This window comes from Crocodylus porosus, unplaced genomic scaffold (assembly GCF_001723895.1).
Source record: "Crocodylus porosus isolate Cpor-Errol unplaced genomic scaffold, CroPor_comp1, whole genome shotgun sequence".
NCBI lineage: Eukaryota > Metazoa > Chordata > Crocodylia > Crocodylidae > Crocodylus > Crocodylus porosus.
This window is the reverse complement of record NW_017728918.1, coordinates 46,597,650-46,618,549: the sequence shown is the minus strand read 5'-3', so window position 1 is coordinate 46,618,549 and position 20,900 is coordinate 46,597,650. Positions and strand designations below refer to the sequence as shown.

At 41.9% G+C, this 20,900-nt stretch overlaps 1 protein-coding gene across 1 annotated transcript in view; it reads right to left on the bottom strand.

Moving 5' to 3' along the window:
• PRIM2 (primase (DNA) subunit 2) overlaps window positions 1–20,900 on the bottom strand; it is a gene marked incomplete at its 5' end in the record, with an annotated part of 238,709 nt that overhangs the window by 14,528 nt on the left and 203,281 nt on the right. Inside the window, one exon of the mRNA XM_019538153.1 lies at window positions 7,245–7,313. Coding sequence (XP_019393698.1) covers window positions 7,245–7,313 — 69 coding nt within the window. The remainder of the gene's footprint in view (window positions 1–7,244; window positions 7,314–20,900) is intronic.

Below are 20,900 nucleotides of genomic sequence, written 5' to 3'. Positions count from 1 at the left end.
ACTCTTTCCTGCTTATGCAGGGGGTCGGACTCGATGATCTATTGAGGTCCCTTCCGACCCTAGCATCTATGAATCTATGAATCTGCTCAGGTCCCTTCCGACCCTACCAACTATGAAACTACAAAACTCTTCAGCCTGCAAAAGCACAGGCTCAGGGGTGATCTGGTGGCCACCTATAAGTTTATCGGGGTGCTCACCAGGATCTGGGGGAACATCTGTTCACCAATGGATGACAAGGTTGAACACTCACAAACTCCTCCATGACCATTTCAAGCTGGACATAAGGAAGAACTTCTTTACAGTCCAAGCCCCCAAGGTTTGGAATAGACTGCCACTGGAGGTGGTTCAAGCACCTACTTTGAACGCTTTCAGGAGACATCTGGATGTTTATCTTGCTGGGATTCTACGATCCCTGCTGACTTCCTGCCCCTGGGGAAGGGGGGCTGGAGTCAATGATCTTCCAAGGTCCCTTCCAGCCCTAATCTCTATGAAATCTATGAAATTAAACACATCCAATGAGCTTTAGTTCAAAGTGCCCTACTGCCATTTTTTCAGCATGGGGATGCGTGGCAACACTGATACACATGATATGCAGCACTTTTAATTAGTGCAGCTCGCTAATTAAAGTGCATGGTGCCAGGTCTGAAATCACATGTAAAAATGCCCTTAGGCTGCTGACAGACTGGGGGGTGCGGAGGGTGTTAGCACTTTACCAGAAGCAAAAACACTTTAGTTCAACCTGGCTACCCAGCATACGTATCAACTGGGTGCTTTAGTGGGGCTTTTATCTACAACTGCGTCAATAAGCTATTAGATAAAAGCACCAAAAAACCTTGCTGAAGTATGTGATCTATACAAAGACTGAGCAAGCTAGGTCAAATTAATGCAATGCCTCTTCTGGGCATGTGCTGTGCTTGGTGCAGGGGCACACAGAGCTTAAAGTAAAGCACTGTTTGGTTTTCTTTTTTCACACCTGTAAGGAGTTGTAGTCACTTAGGCGCTTTTGAAAATGTGGCTCATCAGAGAAGGACATTCAAAACAATTATATATTCAAATTTTTAGATGAAAAATAATTTTTGTTCAGACATTTAAAAATCAGGAATGAATCTAAAATTCAACATGCCTAAAAATTTAAATAATCACGGCTTTGCTGTAATTATGAAGGCAGTTTTTATGCTGTAAAAACCTAAGAACAAAAATTTGCACGGGGATCAATAAATCAATCCTACACAGGCTAATGAACAACTTTCAGGCTGCACTTTAATTAATGTTAAATCACACTGAATTTGGATAGCTAACCTAGAAATGAAAGGCTTTGTATCCTTCTAAGCAAACAAGTACCCACAAAAACAATTTTAAATTAGCAAACAGCACACAACATCAGTGACTCAAGTAACTATAAACTGATTCAGCGCTGCTGTGTTCTCTCTTGACAAGCAACTCAGGTCCCAGCACACACTTATCCTAAAATCATCACCAAATGTATACCAGAATTACACAGGACTTGGTTATGTTTTAAAACAGTGCTATCACAATTTTAGCCCCACAAGCCAGATGAATGGTGCAGGGTTGATCCCTGTGCTCCCACCAAATGCTGAAGTTGAGGCATAGGCATCAAGCCATTTCCATCAGCCTTGTCTAATCCTAGCCAGGTAGGGGCAGTACAGGACCCCAGGGCCAAATTCCCATGACACAGAAGCAGCATGGAGTAACATGATGCCCCATCCAGCTGGGACTGGTCTCCAGGGATTCGCTCTGCCCCTGTGTGCCAGGACCAACACTGCCTGCATGCCCAATCTAGCACGCAGAGCTATAGCCCACAGGGCTCCACACAGGATCCATGGGAAGTCCCCTGGGACAGATGTCATGGCACTGGGAGTTGCATCTGGCCTGCACACCAGGGACTGAGCATGAATATTTTAGCCTATTTTAAAGTGTTTGCTGTATACATCAGCAAAGCTAAACCAACAAGTCCCTCCAGTGGAGATGCAGCTTATACCAGGAAACAAGTTCTCCTGCTGGTATGGTATAAACCAGTAACTGTCTATGTGAGGGTTTTCAGTGGCACAGACTAACCAGTTTCACATCCCTAATATACCTATGCCAACAAAACTCTGAATTATAGATTAAGACTAGAACTGTTATTTAAACGACAAAATACACTTAACATTTTAATAATACCTGTTGCAGAGGAGTTAGGGACTGGTGTTGGATTTGACAGATCTAGAAGGCAAGCCCTTACTCAGCATCAACTTTAATATATCATCTTGGGTGAAACACTTGTCATCTCTGGGCCACTTTTAGACTGAATTATAATAATACTTACTCATCACTCAGAGGAATTGTGAGGATTAACTTACTGAAGGGTTCAAGTCCTCAAATCAGGGGCAGGCAATTATTTTGGCTGGGGGTTGTTACCGAGGTTTGACAAGCTGTTGAGGGCTGCAAGGGTAGGCCCGCCCCTTGACTGGTGCCCCACCCCCCCAGTCACCATCTTGGGCACAGAAGTCCCACCCCTTAACCCCTGACCTTTGCTACCAGAAGTCCCACACTTTGCCACCAAAAGTATTCCTTTCAGCAAGGGGGTTTGTCATCTCCAAATCAGAAAAATACCTAATTATATTCTAAAAAAAAAAAATCAAATATTTACCTATAACATCCATTAATTTGATTTCCAAAAATATTTTTGTCCTGATTTACTAGTGTTTGCATAGTGTACATGGAGGTGATTGTATAATACCTTAAAATGAAGTCTTACTCTTGTATATTGTGGCAGGGTGGGGGTTTGGGTAGGGGGTGGGTATAGGTTTGTTACGGGTTATAAGTGTGTGGGTAAGCAGGGTGTGGGGGAAGATATGGGTGTGTGTGGAAGGTGGATAGGTGTGGGTCTGTATGGGTGTGGCAAGGCATTTTTGGGTGCCTGCCACTTTAAGGCTAGGAGCAGACAGGTGCAAGACAGCTCAGATTAGGCTGCCATTTAAGTTTAGGCAAACAGGGCACAGGCAGTAGTTTGCTGCAAGCAGTCAAAGAAGTAATAACTTCTGGCTGAGCTGCTGCTCAGGAACATCTTGGAGGTAAGAGCAGGAACTACGAGGTGGCAGGAGGCTCCTGGTCCAGGGCATGACCTGAAACTGCACCCTGCTGGGGAAGGGTGGCCTGGTGGGACTCCCTTTGGTGAGGGAGTCCTCAAGAAACGTCAAACCAGTTACCTCCCCAGTGAAAGGCAGTTAGGGGCACCTTAACTCCAGCCCCCACCATCTGGTTGGTTACTGTGAGGGTAGGGGTGAGAGGCACCTGAGCCCATAGGGTTGTAAGACTCAGGAGTTGGAGCCAGGCACACTTACAGAGAAGTACCTGAACCCAAAGAGGGTGCAAGACGGTAGGCCCTAGTGAGAGGGCAGAATTGAAGCCAGGCACACCTAGAGAGAGTGTGATGGCCACAACCAAAAGGGTTAATGAGCAACTTATAGCAAAAAAAGGATCTGCTTTTTGAGTATCTGGTAAAAGCACATAATAAATATTGGCTAGGACAAAGCTTATGAAACTGCTTCCCGCAGACGCATCCTGTCTGTCAGAAGCATAAGCATAATGTTATATTTAACTGTTTGTACTGATCTTATGACTAACATGAGTTTCAAAAAGCAGAACTAAAAAATAAAACTGCAAACTTAGCTGATTTAATAAATTTTTGCTTAAAGGTCAGTAAGACTGACAAACCTAACCACAAGTATAATTTAAAAAATGGGGCCCACATTTCAAAAAAATTCTAAGTAGGTTGAACTTGGGCAGGAAAAATACTAATCTCAGACCCAAGTGATGTGGTATGATTTGCTTATTGGGTAAACCCAAGCTTAGGCAGTAACCTATTATAATAATTTCTAACACCTTTTAACCCCATAGGGTAACAGCCGTAAGGTAAGACAGTGAGTGGCTCTAAAGCCAACAGATTAGCATAGGACAGGATATAAAGGAACATGCGCGTTAGGTGACCAGTAGATAGGACAGAACAGAATAGTCATTGCTGTTCTAAGCCCAGACTCCAGACTCCCAGTGTGAGTGAGGGCCAGATCCTGACTAAGGAACCTTCCTCGGTGCTCCCTCCGACCGTGTGGATTGGGGACATCTGACTTCGCTGGATCAACCTGACGTGTACCTAACACTGAGGGACTATCAAAAAGTTGCTAACCAAGTGGAAATTCTTTGTCAATTGGTCTGTCTGTTTTTATTATCACTACCAATTTTTAACTTTTATTGTTATGTCTGTTTATTAGCTTAACATTTCTATTAACTGTTATACGTGCAAACTATTTTTTGCTGCTTAAACATATTTCTTGTTGTTATTTTGCTGTTATAGGTAAAATTTATTTTTACGGTTATAAGTAAAACTTGTCTTTCCTTCACTTTCAACTCAGCCTCCTCGATCCTGAACTAAACAGCCCAGTGGCTAATACAATTACAGCACTCAGTCAGTCTGCAACTAAATTGATACACTCACAGTGCCCAACTGGCCTGTGACAAGAGAGGCACCTGAGACTACAGGGTTGTATGACCCCGGGGCCCCAGTGTAGGGGCAGAGTGTTGGCCCAGGGAAGGAGTGGAGTGGTCTGGTGAGGGGCTAGAGGCAGATTCAGTCCAGACTTTGGTAAACTGCCCAGCCACTCTGCAGATAAGGGTCACGGGAGAGATGCAAAAGACTGCGCCAGGGCTGACCAAGGAGTGGAGAGTTAAGCCTGATGGCCTATGTGGTCACTCAGAGGGAGCAGGGAAGGGTGTATGTGGTCCAGAAACAGGGCAGCATCAGAGAGGCCTGGTAAGAATAGGCAGTGTGTCAGAGGCCCCAGTGCAAGGGGGTGGCATGAGTGTGGCCCTGAACAGTGCAGTATGTAAGAGGCCTAACACCATACTTAGTCTGGCCTGGCCTTAAGCCCACAGACATGGGCCACAGTATATAGACAGCATGGATCGTGGATAGTGTCTCCTGTCATCAGGGCATTATAATGGGTGGCCTCCCATTTAGAACACCAATTTATTAAACCAGCAAATAGTGGGAGGTGAGACTCGGCAGACTGCCCCATATAGACAGGTGGGAAGGTTGAGTTTAAGACCCGGCCCTGAGCTTGCCCCCTGCCACAATGGGTTTAGGGGGTGTGGGTGTGTATGGCATGAGGGAGCATGTGCAAGTGTGTATGGATATGTGGGGTGTGGGTGGATATGGGGTTTGTGGGAGGATGAGAGTGAGGGAGGGTGCTGGGGAGGCTTGTAGCATGTGTGGAAGGGGATGATTGGGTGTGTATGGCAGTCTCCCTCTCACACACACTCTCCTGCCGCTCCTGGCCTTAGGACACTGGTGTGGGCCCCATGCTCGCCACAACTTTGCCCTCCCATCTGCCACCGCTGCCCCTTTCCTGCTGCTTTGTAGCTCCTGCCCCATTCGCTGCTCTGGCACCACGTCCCAGCTGCATGGCCAAGACCCTAGGACACAGCGGGAGCAGGCCCAGCCCAGCCAGCACCACGCAGAGCCAGCCGAGAATTGTGGGGGTTCCCAAGTCCTGCAGTCCGGAAATGCAGCTGGGAACCACATGATTTTGGAGCAGCTGGCGGGCAGGCAGCTGTGGGCAGCAAAGTGGGGAAATGGCAGTGGCAGGAGTGGGGGGGCATGAGTGGCAGCAAGGGGACACACAGGAGCACAGCAAGAACAGGGCAGGAGCAAGGGACTTGTGCCAGAGCCAGAGCTGGTGGAGGCCCAGCATAGGGCAATAGGAGCATGGGGCCCAGGTTGGCAAGGACTCTAGGGAGCCAGGCCAGCTCCCCCCCTCCCTGCTGGCACAGTCCAGCCTGGCTCCATAGAGCCCCTGCCAGCCCGTGCTCCACACCGGGGCATTGGCCCAAGGGTACTGGCGCAGGCCCCACATTCCCGTGTGCCTGCTCGCTACCACTCACTCCCTTGCCTACAACCACCATTTCCCTGCTTTCCTGCCCACTGCTGCCGCATGATTCCCAACTGCATGGCCAGGACTGTAAACTCAGCAGGAGCTGACCCGGCCCTGAAGACTGGGGCAATCGCACTAAGTCCTCCCCTGCCTCCTGCTCCTCCCCCTCTCCCACCACATTCTTATCTGATTTTTCTTCTTGGGCACAGGGAGATGGGGCCAGAAGCCTCTGCTATGCAGGGGCTTCCAGCTGGGGGTTGGGGGTGGGGTAGGGCTGGGCTGGCCTTGCTGCTACAGCTGCTGGGTCCTGCTACCGGCTCCTGTCTTCTTTAACAGGCAGCAAGGGGCAGATGAATGTTAATTTTCTAAATTTTTTAGGGGCCCTGTGGGCCAGATAGAATGGTGGGTTGCATCCGGCCTGGTGGGTCGTATCTGTCCCATGGGCCATATTTTGCCCCTGCCTCAGATGCTACAGCAATTGGGACAACATACATTCATAAAAAAGAAAATCTCCCCTTAGTCTTTTTAAAGGGCACTTCTAATATTCTTCATATTAAAAAACAATCTAGTGTCTATTGAAGGAAACTAAGCAAAGGAGGGAGAAACTGTAATTGCAAATGTTTATTTTATTTCCTAATTTAAAAACTAACACCATATAATTACAATATAAAATATAAAAATCAAACTGAAAAAGAAAACCAAGTACAAAGTCTTTAAATCATTAATCATTACACATTAATTACGATACCACCCCGTGTTTAAGAGATGCCTTACAGTAAAAAAAAAAAATCTTAACATATTTTCATTGGAAATCAGTTGTAGTGCCATTCCCCACTTCCTTTATCTTTTATTGTTCTTTAAAATATTAATTAAAACACAGACTTTCAAAAACGTTTTTAAATATTGAATATTCAGTGGCTTACTTGACAACAGTATTGACACTTTCAGGAGGCAAACATAATTTAGTTTTGACATATCATATCACTCTTTGATATAGCAATATTATAGAGATAGTTAGCCATGCTACTCTGAACTCAGGCAGAAGGCAGAGCAGGGTGGTACCTTAGAGACAAATTACACACACACATATATGAAATATTTTATGCAAAAATAATTCAAAACACCTGGAATAAAAGCATCTAAGTACATATACTGATTAAGTCACAAAAACAAGGCCAAACAGCCAATTATGCATATGACAAATGCAGAGGCTCCGGAGTTTTATGCATTATTTCCAAGGCCCTTTCTAGAAGTCATTCTAGAAAGACAAAGACATTCTGATCACTGTATGATAAAAATTAAGTATTTACTTACATCATGTGTCAACTCAAAGTATTTCTGACAGGCCAGTTGGTAATGCATACCTTTCACTAACTCCAAAATCTGTACAAAGTAAAAAAAGAGAAAGGAATTAGAGGTAGCGTTTTTTTCAGAACTGAGTAATTCTATTGCTTGTTGACCTATAATTGGCTGTTACAATAGTAACAGAAACAGTGCAACAGTAACACAATACTATTATTTACTTCACAATAGACAGCCATATATTAAAATGCAAGAAATCATGTTACATATTATACATTTACAATTTTGTCCTGTAATAAATAATGTTCCATGCAAACTGGTTGCTAAAAATGTACTTTGGTTCTATTAAAACCAAGATAACCACAGGGAAGAGATGTTCTGGGCTTGCAACTGTGATTTCGATATCTTTAACTTCAAGAATAACGTAAACATATATTTTTGCATTGTGTTTCTGACAGTTATTGTCAGAATATCATACTGTAACATCTCTTCCATAATTGCAGATATAAATCTAGTAATTCAAGTGGCTGAAGCATGAAGCAATCTAGTATACTATTTATATTTTTATTTTCCACTTTACTATCTCATATGCATGCAACATAAAATATTGGTGTGCTCCCGTCAACAAAATTTAATGCAAACCCTTTAGACAAGTATCTGTAAGAGGTGAATGCTTTTGCTTTCAATCAGATCTATTCTTTTTTAATGAAGTTATTTCTAGTAAAGCTCAGCAGAAAGCAAGCATGAATGGTATGTTCTGAACACCTATTAGGAAAATCATCCTATGTTTTGTAAATACAATTTGCTTCCCAATTCTACCGAATGTAATCTTTTCTGTGCTGCATAAACTCCCATTCTTATCAGCAGAATGCAATGCCAGTTAAAATTTTTTAAGTTGTACCACCTTCTGCCTCCCTTACATAAATCAAAATGTATACTCTGTCTGCTTATCAAACAGAGAATATTGCTGGAATTAAGAGATAACCTCAATAAAGGGAAAAATAATTCTCAAGAAATGTTAATTTTCAGTCCCATTCCCAAAAGTTGACCTTTTATGTCAAACATAAAAATAAACCCCAGCTTAAATCCCTGCTGTCCTCATTATTGGACACTGCTTTATAGTTATTGACAGATGTACAAATAAATTACATTTGCAGAATGGATCAAACTACAACACACTGCCAAGAAAGTGTTTAACTTCATTGTTTCTCTGTTATAGCCCAACTGATTACATTTCTATGCTTCGTGTCACTTTCTGTTAAATTCTAGGTAATAAACAAAAGCCCAAGCCAACTAGCCAATAAAGTCTGAAATCTGGCACAGTCTATGTATTTGACATGTCCACTTTTCTAAACCATCTTGGAGGAAAAAATAAAAATTAATACAATTAAACAACAAAACAACAAGAAACAGTTCTTTTACTAAACGGTGTTAACCCCCACCCTCATCTTATATTTTCTTCTACTAGTTCTTTATTGAATGGGCAAAATGTATTATATACAGTACAGTGGATTTTTTAGAATAATATCAACTACACTGTATTGCAGTTCATATCTTGCTTACAAATAAAAACAGCACTAAATGCCGCTTATACAGCTGAACTGGAAGTTATGGAAGTCAAAAATAAAAAGTAGCACATCTGATATTCATCAATAAAATTTATTATGAACATAAGCTAGCCTGTCCCAAAATCCAGAGGCTTCATTTAATCAGTTTCGTTTGTTTAATCTAGTATCTGTTTTAAACATACAATCTCTGCTCCTCCTAGTGACCTGGAATGCTTGGATGCACAGAGCCTATTTATGAGAGAGAGAGCCAAGGCATAAAACTGCATCTTCTGGTTGGGTTCTCAACTGAGAAATATCTTTATTAATAAAACAAAGTTCTTAAATAGTGGTTTTTCCCCTAATACCTCCAGCCATATTACGAAGGAGGATGGTACTTGTATCTTTACTTTAAACATGAGAAATCAGACACACAGAAGTAAATGATGTATCCAGGGTTATACAGCAATTGAAGTCAGAAGAGAAGACAGGAATCAAATACAGTTTTCAGAGCCACAAACCTCTGATCTGTTCATTAAATAACTGCCCTCTGCTACTTCAAGGCCAAATTCTGTCAGGACTTATTGTACCTTGCAGAGTAAGATGTGAAATTCTGCAAGCATCGGCTGGCTATTCCTAGATCAGCTTGTAAATAGAGGCAGCTACGTAACAATACATCTTAAACTCCAAATTCTTCTAACAGGGAGTCTGTGAGAATACAAAACATTTCTAATTTTTTTTATCAAGTTTCTAACAAGCCAGTTATTTCAGACATATGAATATAGAGGAGACTGTAAATACCAGTATTCATCTGAATTTTCAGTACTGTTATACCACTGTTCCAGTGTTGATTAGGGATATAAAAGGTTAAACAATTAATTAACCGATAAGCGGAGCAATAATCGGTTAGCTTACTGGTTATCCTCTGGCTCTGAGCAGGTGCAGTCTGGCAGGGAAATGGGGAAGGGAAGCCATGTGGTGCCCCAGTAGGAATCAGAAGGCAGTACGGCAGCTAGGAGGGAGGAGCAAGGAGGAAGGGTAACTAATACCCAGAGCCTAAGAGGAAAACATCAAACAGCCTATGGACTCACAAGAGAAGGCTGAGGGGGGACCTGGTGACTGTCTATAAACTCACTAGGGGGGGGACCAGAAGGGTTTGGGAGAGGCCTGGTTTCCCCTAGCGCCCCCTGGCATAACAAGGAATAACGGCCACAAGTTGTTGGAGAGTAGGTTTAGATTAGACATCCGTAAGAACTACTTCACAGTCAGGGTGGCTAGGATCTGGAACCAACTTCCAAGGGAAGTGGTGCTGGCTCCTACCCTGGGGGTCTTTAAGAGGAGGCTTGATGCCTACCTAGCTGGGATCACCTGAGTCCAGTTTTTTCTCCTGCCCAGGCAGAGGGTCGGACTTGAAGATCTACAAGGTCCCTTCTGACCCGACTTCTATGATTCTATGACTCATCAATGCCAGCTGAAATTGCCCACCTCCCCCCATCCCTGTTCCTCCCAGTGAAAAGGTCGCAGCAGCTTGGAATAGCTCCCAGCAGCAGCTGTCTCCAAGCTACTGTGTTGTCACTTAATCATTTAACCCATATAATTAGAGAAGGTTAAACAATTTTTTTAAACTATATTTACATCCCTACTGCTGGTATCCCAAAAAGATGATATATATGTGAGTTCCCCTTCTGTATTCTTCATCTCTACTTCACTGTAATGAATTAAAAGCCTATGCCTTGTATGAACAGTATTTTTTTGGTTTGGTAGACAAGTAGAAAGACTGAGGAGAAAATACTGATTTCAGGTCAATTATAAATAATTTACTGAAGTCAAAATATTTTATTTTGGGTTATTTAACCATATTTTTAATCCCCCTTTACAAAAGACACGTCAATTTCAAAACAAAGATAGAATAACTTTGTTATGAAAATGCTGAAATACAACATTAAATTTTCCCCCTTCTTTCTAGCTGATATTTCCCTCCTTTTTTCTCCAGCTGAAACTATTCACCAGATTCAGACTGAATTTGTATTTAGTTGTGGTGAATGCCCTGTTCGTCAAAAAACTTGCCTATCTCTAGTCAAATGCCTGATGTTTCTGGGTTTATGGTCAAAAATCCAGGCAGAAAATCTGAGTAGAAGTAAAAACTCTGTGACCCCACTGCTCACATCTCCCCAGGTTGAGTATGACCCGTCCACCACTACTCTCTGGGTGTGTCCCATCAGCCAATTTTTTACCCATCCAACTGTGTAGGATGGCTTGATGTCTTGTGGCAGCCAGAGGAAAGGGTACAAGGACACTGAAGACATATCTCTAGAAAACAGATAACATCAGGAGCTGGGAGGAGCTGGCTGCTGATTCCAATGGTAACATAACCTCAACCAAGTTTATCACAGCATGCTTTGATGTAAAGGGTCTTATCCTCAAATCAGAGAAGACAGAGCGGAGGAAGGAAAAGGAGAGAAGTCCTGGCCTCCTGCATACTCACTGCTGCGGAAAGACCTGCAACTTCTGTGGACCAATCTGTGGCTCAAGGACTGAACTCTTAAGTCACCTCAAGATCCATCAATGAGCTATGATAGAGATTAATCTTGAATTGAAGGATTGCTAATGATGAGTACTGCTGCACAGTTCATGTCATTACCAAAGCCTGCTTCAAGTGACTCTAAGATAATGGAGATTCTTCCATGACATTCAGTCACCTCAGTTTGTGTTCTCTCACTGGGCAGGGAACAGCCATTCCTTGCTCAATCTTCCCTCAGCTCATTCTGGCTACTAAGATGTGTAGGTACATGGATTCTTCTGCTGTATAACCCATTAAAAGCTGAATTTTGGAAAGTTATAGCACTAAGGCAAATATTTCAAAAGTACATCCGTGTCCACTAGACTGCCCTTCCTGTTCTAAAAAGTGTCTTGCCTTGACTTTAGCAGAGTGTCTACTACTTTAGCAGAGTAGTCAAGCAAGCAGAGGGGAGTTTCTGTGAAAATAAATGCAAAATACATTAACATATTAAAATTAAAATGTGTCTTGTGGCAAATATGCAACACTAAAACTGATGCTTAACTAGAAAGGAACCTGATTTATAGTCAGTTTTTAATAAAACAATTTGTATCATCATTTATGGATGTCACTTATGCTCAAAATACATTGGAAAACTTGAAAACCTGCTTACATGTTGTTTTTCAATAGCATTATGTGAAAAAGACCTGTACTCAAAACTGATTACAACTAACTTAATTCTTGTTTCCTCTGTAGACATTCTCAGAAACGTCTACTCAATTCCTTTATTTTGTGAATAACATTAGATTCTTGAGGACCAATTTGCTTGGAGTAATAGTCCTTCCTTTAATTCTCAAGTTCATTTTCTTTCACTGCCATCTGCAACTTGCTTTTCTGCTTTTGCTTTATGGACTATTAATGAGGTTAAGATGATGTTTGCCAGCTGCGTCCAACCACCTGCTCTCTAATCTAGATCATCTGCTTATGTAGCTAAGATGTTGCATAACTGGGTACTTTGGGCCTACTTACAGTTACTTTCATTCATCCAACGTCATTTTTTTTTTATTTTAAAATTATTACATTTCTGTCTGGTTTTTAAAAATGCAGTCTCTTACTACAGTTTTAGTTAAAGGTGACCCAATTCTAACCTTTAATATTATTTCAAGGTGAGTGAAGATGTGATTGAGGTGCAGGTTCTAGAACATATCTGAACCCATTATTTTTTTTTCAGTTTCAGGTTAGTTTTCATCACCTCAGCATAACTCAACTAGATGATCTGCTCAGGTCCCTTCCAACCCTAGAAACTATGAAACCTGCTCTACAATTACCTTCATTCACTTGCTAATACAGGGTATGTATCCTTTCTGATGGTGTAGGATCTCTCATCTGTATTTTAAATAGAACCCCATGAATTTCTGGAGGTTCTACTTCTATGGAACATCTGCATGTCTACTAACTTTTTACTGAACTCAATCCAACTCCCCCCTGCCCCCAAAGCCATTTGTAATCTAGGAAATCATACTTAGTTTTGCCAAACTATACTTTAGGAAATCATGCTTAGTTCTTGCACATTACAGCCAAAGGCACAAAAAAAATTAGTTTAATTCCTGATGCATACATTCCTAAAGATACATGGATCTTGTTTTCTAAAAATGAGCGTAACAATTTAGATGGTGAAAGAAATTATGGCTTCTCGCTGAAGACAGTTTTCTCTGTTAAATTACAATTACTTTAATTCACTATCTGAGCTCCGAATCTCAAGTATAATCATATAGATCCTTTCTTAGAAAGGGAAAGGCCCTCAGCCTTGGTTTTCTTCTCCCTGAAATATTCAAGGAATTCACTGACTGACAATGCCCAATTTTGATCAAAAGTTTAATACAATTATTTTAGAAGACTTTTATCCAAAGTAACGGAACGAAAATAGAACAGTCCCAATTTTTAAAAATGATAAGACAAATCCTGCAGCATACTGCCTTATTAGTCTTCTGTGTATTCCCGCCCAAATATTTGGGAAAAGAGCGGACTGGTTTCAGAGAAGGCTACTCTTGCACAGACTGTTGCTTAGTAATACATTATTTAGCATTTTTTATTTAAAAAGACAAAATTATTTGTATGTGACCTTCATAGACCTAAAGGGATCTTCCAGCTACACAGACAGATTAAAATTATGGAAGAAACTGGCTATAACAACAATTGATAAAGCTCGCTTACAAGTAATTGTAACTATTCAAATTCAGTTACAGCAGTTTCTCAACCCATGGGCCACAACCAAAAGTGGGTTGCAAGAGTATATGAAAGGGTCAGAAACAAACTTTAAAAATGGATTCTCCTTTAAAGGATAAAAATGTGGGAAATGGTAGGTTTTCCCTTTCAGGCTGGCAGAGTTCCAGCCTGCAAAGGGTTGCTTGGTGCCCCCCCACCTCCTCCCAGGGGGCTGGGGCTGGCAGGGCCTGGGGGCTGCCTTATACTTAAACTATTTAATGGGTCAGGACTGCCCAATGTTTACAAATGGTCCTATAAAGGTTGAGAACCACTGTGTTACAGGATGGACAGTGTCTTGTTTAGTTGTTTCCCAGCTAAGACAGGAATATGATAAGGATGTTTGGTTGCTCCACTACTTTTTAATTTATTCTTAAATGGTCTAAAACAGGAGCAACAGGAAATCAATTCCACATCCCCATGATACTGACTTATCCTATCCCTGTGTCGCTTTATGCAGATGCCACATTAATAAACCACATAATCCCAAATAGGCCTCCAAAAGTTATTAGATGCTTTGCAGTAACACTGAGCCCAAAATCCAGTAAAAGCCCCATTATCCGGCATTTATTAACCAGTATTTCTATTAACTGGAATTTCTGGCTAGCCAGCCGTGAAGATAGCGGTGGGAAGCCTGCACATGGCAGCTGCTGCTTCCCTGCATGTGGCCACTGTGCCTCCCCCCCCTCCACCTGCCCGTGTCCAGCCAGAAACCCCTGTACCTCAGGTAACCAGCACCCCCATTCCCCACCTATGCCAGAAAACAAAGCTTTTACTGTAGCTGGAAATCAAAACAGTTAATTCTAAAGTATTAGTTTTGGGGAATGGAAAGAGGAAACAAGTACTTTTTTTTTTTTTTTTTTTTTTTTTAAACAGGAAAGGAAACTAGAGGTAGTATCTTCCTTAAATATCCTGTAATCTATTTTAACAAAAGTCTGAGCTGGAATAAGCACGTTAAAAGTGTAAACACTGAGGCAAAACAAACCTTGGGTGGAATTTTATGCTTTTACAATAAAATGAGCAGAAGAGCAGTTCTAGCAGCACAACAGGTCTACAGATCTGAGGTGGAGTCCACTTTACTGTATGGAGCAGAACTCGGGTGCTGACTGTGGATTCAACATTGAAAAGATCTCCAATTATTTTTTTAAGGCAACTTTTATCCTTACTGAATTATGGCATGGAGGCTCACACACTCTGAAACTGGACTAATAAAAGTAAGCACCTTAAGCTCAATTAAGAATTCTAAACTAGTGGATGAAAATTAGATCTTTTACACCTACCAGATACTTTAAGAACATTCTAGAAACCCCTCTCTTTCCAAATAAACACTTCTTGCATGGTTAAGCAATATCTATATTCTCCTCCAGACAAACGACCTGGAAAACATACTGGAAATCACCGACCGAGTATTTCACCTATATTTAAAACAAGACATAAATTTAGGAATAAAAGATGCCAACATGCAAACAGATATACTGGCAGTGAGACTTTCTCAAATGTTTAAAAGATGAATAGAGCACCTGTTTTGCCTAGAAACTGACCTGTTTGTAATGGAGAACTACAAACAATGATGAAGATGATGAAGCTAGTGTTGCTGCATGCATATGTTGGAAGCATGAGGGTCAGAAAGCCAGCAACACATAGGATGGTCCATGTCAATCAGACCTTGGGTGCCCAAAGGAAGGCTGTAACAGCATTCATAGATGATGTGGTCAGCCATTTAAGCTTAAGCATCACAGCTGCAGCCAGCATCACTGAACAGCCCCCAAGACTGCATGCATTCCTTAAACCATCCAATGTCTGTTCTGAGACAGTTAAGAGCAGTCCAGGCCCTGTGGGGCAGCTGCCATTCTGAGGGGGCAGAAGCTGGAGTTGGGGATGAAGTTCTTTAGCCACAGTTCCTGTGCAGCATATTTCTTGCACCACTGATGGGAGGTCCATGCTGTAGGTCAGTGCTCTCCAAACTTTTTTGATTGTGCACCTAAAAAATTTTTGAGCACCCCCCCCCATATATATATTTACAAATTATATACATGTACTACTCGTGTACTGTACGTGACACATGACCGTCTGACATATGCGAGGGCACCAGTGTCAAACCGTATATTAAATATTAGTAAAGCTTAATTTCTTTCTTATTTTTTCAGATAAAAAATAAATATAAATAGAAGTTCTAACATTTTCTTCCTGCACCCCAATGGATCATCTTGCACACCCCCTGTAATGCACGCACCCCACTTTGGAGACCACTGCTGTAAGTGACATGCCACCTGTAGATTTGATGAGCTTATTGGCCTGAGTAGAGAACGGGTTCTGAGATTTCAGGTGGTAGTTAGTTTTCTGGCTTGTGGCTATTAGGTTGGAGTGAGAAGAATGGTCTGGATCTTGGGTTTTGAGGCCTAGGGCCAGGATAGTAACTTATTTCTAGATGCTGGGAGGCAGGAAGCAGAGAAACCTGAGAGGACTGGTAAGCAATCAGCTGGAACTGGAATAAGCCATCCGGTAATGATCCTCATGACACTATTAACGCTAGAATCCACTAGCTTAGTGTGCATGCTCTGGCCCCATACTGATGCACAGTACTCAGCAGGAGCATATGCAAGTGCCAAAGCAGAGGTGCAAAGTGTTTGGAAACTTGCATCCCAGGTGGTACTAGCAAGACACTACCTCACAACAATGAGAGGTCATTACTAGACCAAGATGCAACCTAATGAGAGCTGCAGTAGCTATGGGCTGTTGGACCTCAATATTTGAACAGATGACTTAAGTCAGTGCTGGTGGCTTTGTTCTTTGAAGAAAAAAGAGGAAATTGGATCTCTCCATTAATGGGAAATTTTAAATACGGTGAAAAAAATTGGCCTCTAACAATTCAGACCCTGTCCTGCACTCTTAAGGTATATTTACGTTTTTCATGCAAGTAATGAGGGAGGAAAAAAAAACAACAAACAAACAGAATTTCCCTGCTTTATCTTATCATATACTGTATTCTAATTTTGCACAAACTGGCAGAACGCATAATCTTATTATATGCTTTAGTAAAAAATATGTCTATAAATGTTATTTTATTATACACAATCGTTGCTCACTTTTGTGGACTGTATTAAGGAATGCTATAAATAAACTACTACTACTATTATCGTATTTACTTGCACAATACAAGCACCTTTCCCATAACAATCAGACCTCCAAAATTGGAATGCATGTCTTAAGCAAGGAAGGTGATTATCTTTACCAGAACTTCACTGCAAGGAGGTGTAGAAGGATAAAGACCCTGTTACAAGATGGCTGCCAATTTCTTTGTCCCTGCCAGAAAACAGGAAGGGGCAAGGTCCAGTGTTAAGTCTTTCATAGCCACTCACAAATTGGCACTGGTTTTTGGCAAATTTTATTCCATAACAAGAGTATGAGGGATATGGAGAACTGATGTAGCACCCACCACAGTATTACATATCCCCCAATCATTTATTGCACAAGACTCCTAGGCACACATCTTCATTTTTAAGTATGTCAATAAGAAAGCGATTAAATATCTAACAGAGAAGTAAATGTAATGAAATACCATGTATGTAGTAGGTTTTCCCCCCTAGTTTTACAGCATCTACTGATGTAAGTCCATGGCAACTACAGATTTCATATTTTGAAACCTTAATCAAATTTAATCCCAGGTTAGGCTCTAAACATGCAAGTGGCACTTCCACAGCCTTTTAGTCATTTAAGTCATTCACTGGGATCCTATTTCATACCACATAGCAGCCACTGGGATGTCTAAATTCCTTATGTATCTCTATTTTAGCTTGAAACAAAGTCTATATAACTAGACACTATTTTATGTAAACAAACAATCCAGAATGACCCAACAGTTGTCTAGTTCCACCTAAACTATGCAATCTAAGTCCATATAGGAAACCCTACCTAAGTTCCTAATACCTTATATGGAAATAATCACACTAAGAAACTTAAATGGAGGAGAAAAGCTCATCTAACTTTTGCCCAATAACCTAGTGAAGTAGATCTGGGTCATCTGCCCTCTTCTCATACTAAAGGGACTTGATCCCAGATCTCCCACCTTCCAAGAAAGTGCCTTAACCACAAGTGAGATACCACCTGGATGGAAAGGAACGCAGAAGTCCTAAGGACCAGAAGAAGAGCATGTAGAGAGTGCCAGACTCTGTAGTCACTTCTTGCATGCTTCCCTTCTGGCTCCTGTGACTCTTGCATTCCTTTCTACCTGATGGTCCAGCTTCCCCAGTAGGAATGGAGGATGGCCTCAGCCCTGCACTCTGGGTAGGCACTTTCCTGGAAACTGGAAGTGGGTTGAAAATCACCTCTGGCTGACTGGGGTCTCACTTACCCCATCAGATACTACTGCCAGGGCTCAGCTGCCCAATCAGCTGCATGCCACTACAGAGAAGCTCTGTGACAGCCACCGTGGTGAGCAAAGTTGCCCCTCTGCCCCACATTGACTTTGGTGGTCCTGACTCAGTCCCTGCATGGCCAAGTAGTACTCTCTGCATGACTCTGCAAGCCCAAGCAGCATTCCTCCCTAGCTGCTTGTCCATTTCCATTTGTTGGAAGCTTCCTTTTTGTGCGTTAGCTTGTTGAAGAGTTCCCTGCTAAGCCAAGCTGGTTTTCTGCCATACTTACTAGTCCTGTTGTGCATTGGCATAGTTTGTTCCTGTGCCCTTAGTAAGGTTTCTTTAAAGCAGCACAGCTCTCTTGGATTCCTTTCTTTTCCCCTCAAACTGACCTCCTAGGGGATGCTGCCAATCAGTTCCCTGAGCAAGTCAATGTCAGCTTTTCTGAAGCGCGCACAAAACGACTACAACACTTATAGATAATATAGCGAGAACCTCTTTTTTTGGAAGATGCTCAGTGAACAAGTGCACCTAAATTGTGAAGCATCTCTTTATCCACGGAAAATTTAGGACAAAACTACCAGGGAGCATTTGATTTAAAAATCATGATTTAAACCACTGGTCAGGAAGCCTTGATTTAATTGTTGTTTTCTACAAAATGAGCATTCTTGTTGTTTGATATCCTCTATTAAATTACCTTCTTGAAACTTTGCACTTCTAGAGAAAGGTAAGGGCTTGACTCTGTGTACACAAACTTGCAGAGAGACAAGAGGGTTGATCAGGTCTGTTATCTCATCTCCATATACTGCTGTTAACAAGGATGTAATCTCTGGAAACACAAATCCACAGTTTGAGGGCTGAAACTAAACATCAGAGTCCCACTGGGTAGAGTGGTTTTCTTTAATCTTTACTAATCTCTAGAGATGCTAGATTGGGCCCCTAATATAGTCCACGGCCTGTTGTGACCTATTTATAAAACTTTTCTAAAAAGGTTACATGAATATATTGACCTCAAATAGTATATAATTAGACGTTATAATCCATATTCTATGATGAGATCTTTGAGCTCTAACGTATCTTAAATTAAAAGTATCCTTATATATGGGGTTTGTTTTTTCCTTCAAAAAAAGCATCTTAACCAACCCCCCCCCATTAAATAAAAAAAATCTGATTTTTTTTTAAATTTGTTGATTTTTATCCACCCTGGATTACAAAGTAGAGAGTAATGTGAAGAAATCTTAATGAAATGCTCAACGGTAATTCAAATTTCACTATCATAATGCAGTGTGTATAAATTAAGAATATCAGTTTTGCATTAATTTTTGCACCTATTTTATATTTTGACAGTAACAAAGATGTAATAATTATGAAACGAACTCTCAATCATCTCAGCTTTCTATTTCATGTAATATTAAGCATTTTTACATAGTAACAGAGACATGCTGGGATAGCTCACATGACTGAAGTGCAGTTCTGGATGGGTATAAACTTTTGGAAGGAGGAGTTACTCTTTATTTAAAATAGCTGCATGACTGCTCAGAGAGATAGTGTGAAACTGGAGATAGGTCTGTGGAAAATCTTGGGGTTAGGGTCAACGGGTAGAGAAACACAGGTGATGTCATGGTGGGTGTGGGCTATAGACCACCAAACCAGGAGGATGAGGTGGATAAGGCTTTTTCCAAACAGGTAGGGGAAGTTTCTGGATCACAAGCCCTGGTTCTCACGGCCAATCATCTCGACATCTGCTGGGAAGACAATACAACAGTACAGAGGAAATCCAGAAAGTTTTGAGAAAGTGTTGGGAACAACTTCATGGTGCAAGTGTTAGAGGTGTCAGCTAGGGGCTGTGCACTTCTTTATCTGCTGCTCACAAACAGGGATGATGTGGTGGGGAATATAGAAATGGACAGCAACTTGGGCATAATCAACCATGAAATGATTGAGTTCAGGATCCTGAGGAAAGGAAGGAGAGCAACAGAGTAAGGATTGTGCACTTCAGAAAAACCGACTTTAACTTGCTCAGGGAACTGATTGGCAGCATCCCCTGGCAGGTCAGTCTGAGGGGAAAAGAAAGAAGTCCAAGAGAGCTGTGCCATTTTAAAGAAACCTTACTAAGGGCACAGGAACAAACTATGCCAATGCACAACAGGACTAGCAAGTATAGAAGAAAACCAGCTTGGCTTAGCAGGGAACTCTTCAACAAGCTAACACACAAGAAGGAAGCTTCCAACAAATGGAAATGGACAAAAACTAGGGAGGAATGCTGCTTGGGCTTGCAGAGTCATACAGAGAGTACTACTTGGCCATGCAGGGACTGAATCAGGACCACCAAAGTGCAACTAGCAAAGAAGGGACATGAAGGGTAGCAAGAAGGGTTTCTACAAATGTCACCAACAAGAGGAAGATCACAGAAAGTGTGAATCTTTTACTGATTGGGGAGGCAACATAGTGACAGATGAAGATAGGAAAGAAATGCCTTTTTTACCTCACAGGAAAGGTCAGCTACCACACTACTCCACCTGGTAGCACAGTTCGGGGAGGAGGTGAGCAGCCAACAGTGGCAACCAGGTTAGGGACTATTTACAAAGTTGGATGCATACAAGTCCATGGGCCTGGACAGAATGGATCCGCAGGTGTGGAGCGAGTTAGCCAGAGTGACTGCAACGCCAAGGGGCATTATGTCTGAAAAATCATGACATCAAAGGAGGTTCTGAACGATTGGAAAAAGCGAAATATAGTGCCCATCTTTAAGAAAGGAGGATCCAGGGAACTACAGACCAGTCAATCGCACCTTAGTCCCCAGAAAAATCATGGAGCAAGTCCTCAAAGAATCCATTTCTAAGCACTTGGAGGAGAAGGTGATGAAAGCATGGATTCACCAAAGGCAAGTCATGCCTGACCATGGTCATGCCCAAATCCCGGGCAGGGTCCCCCTGGCCTGAGAAACCAGCGTTCCCCAACGGCAGGCCCACTGGGCATGCATGCAGTTTAAAAGGGCCCACGCCAAACA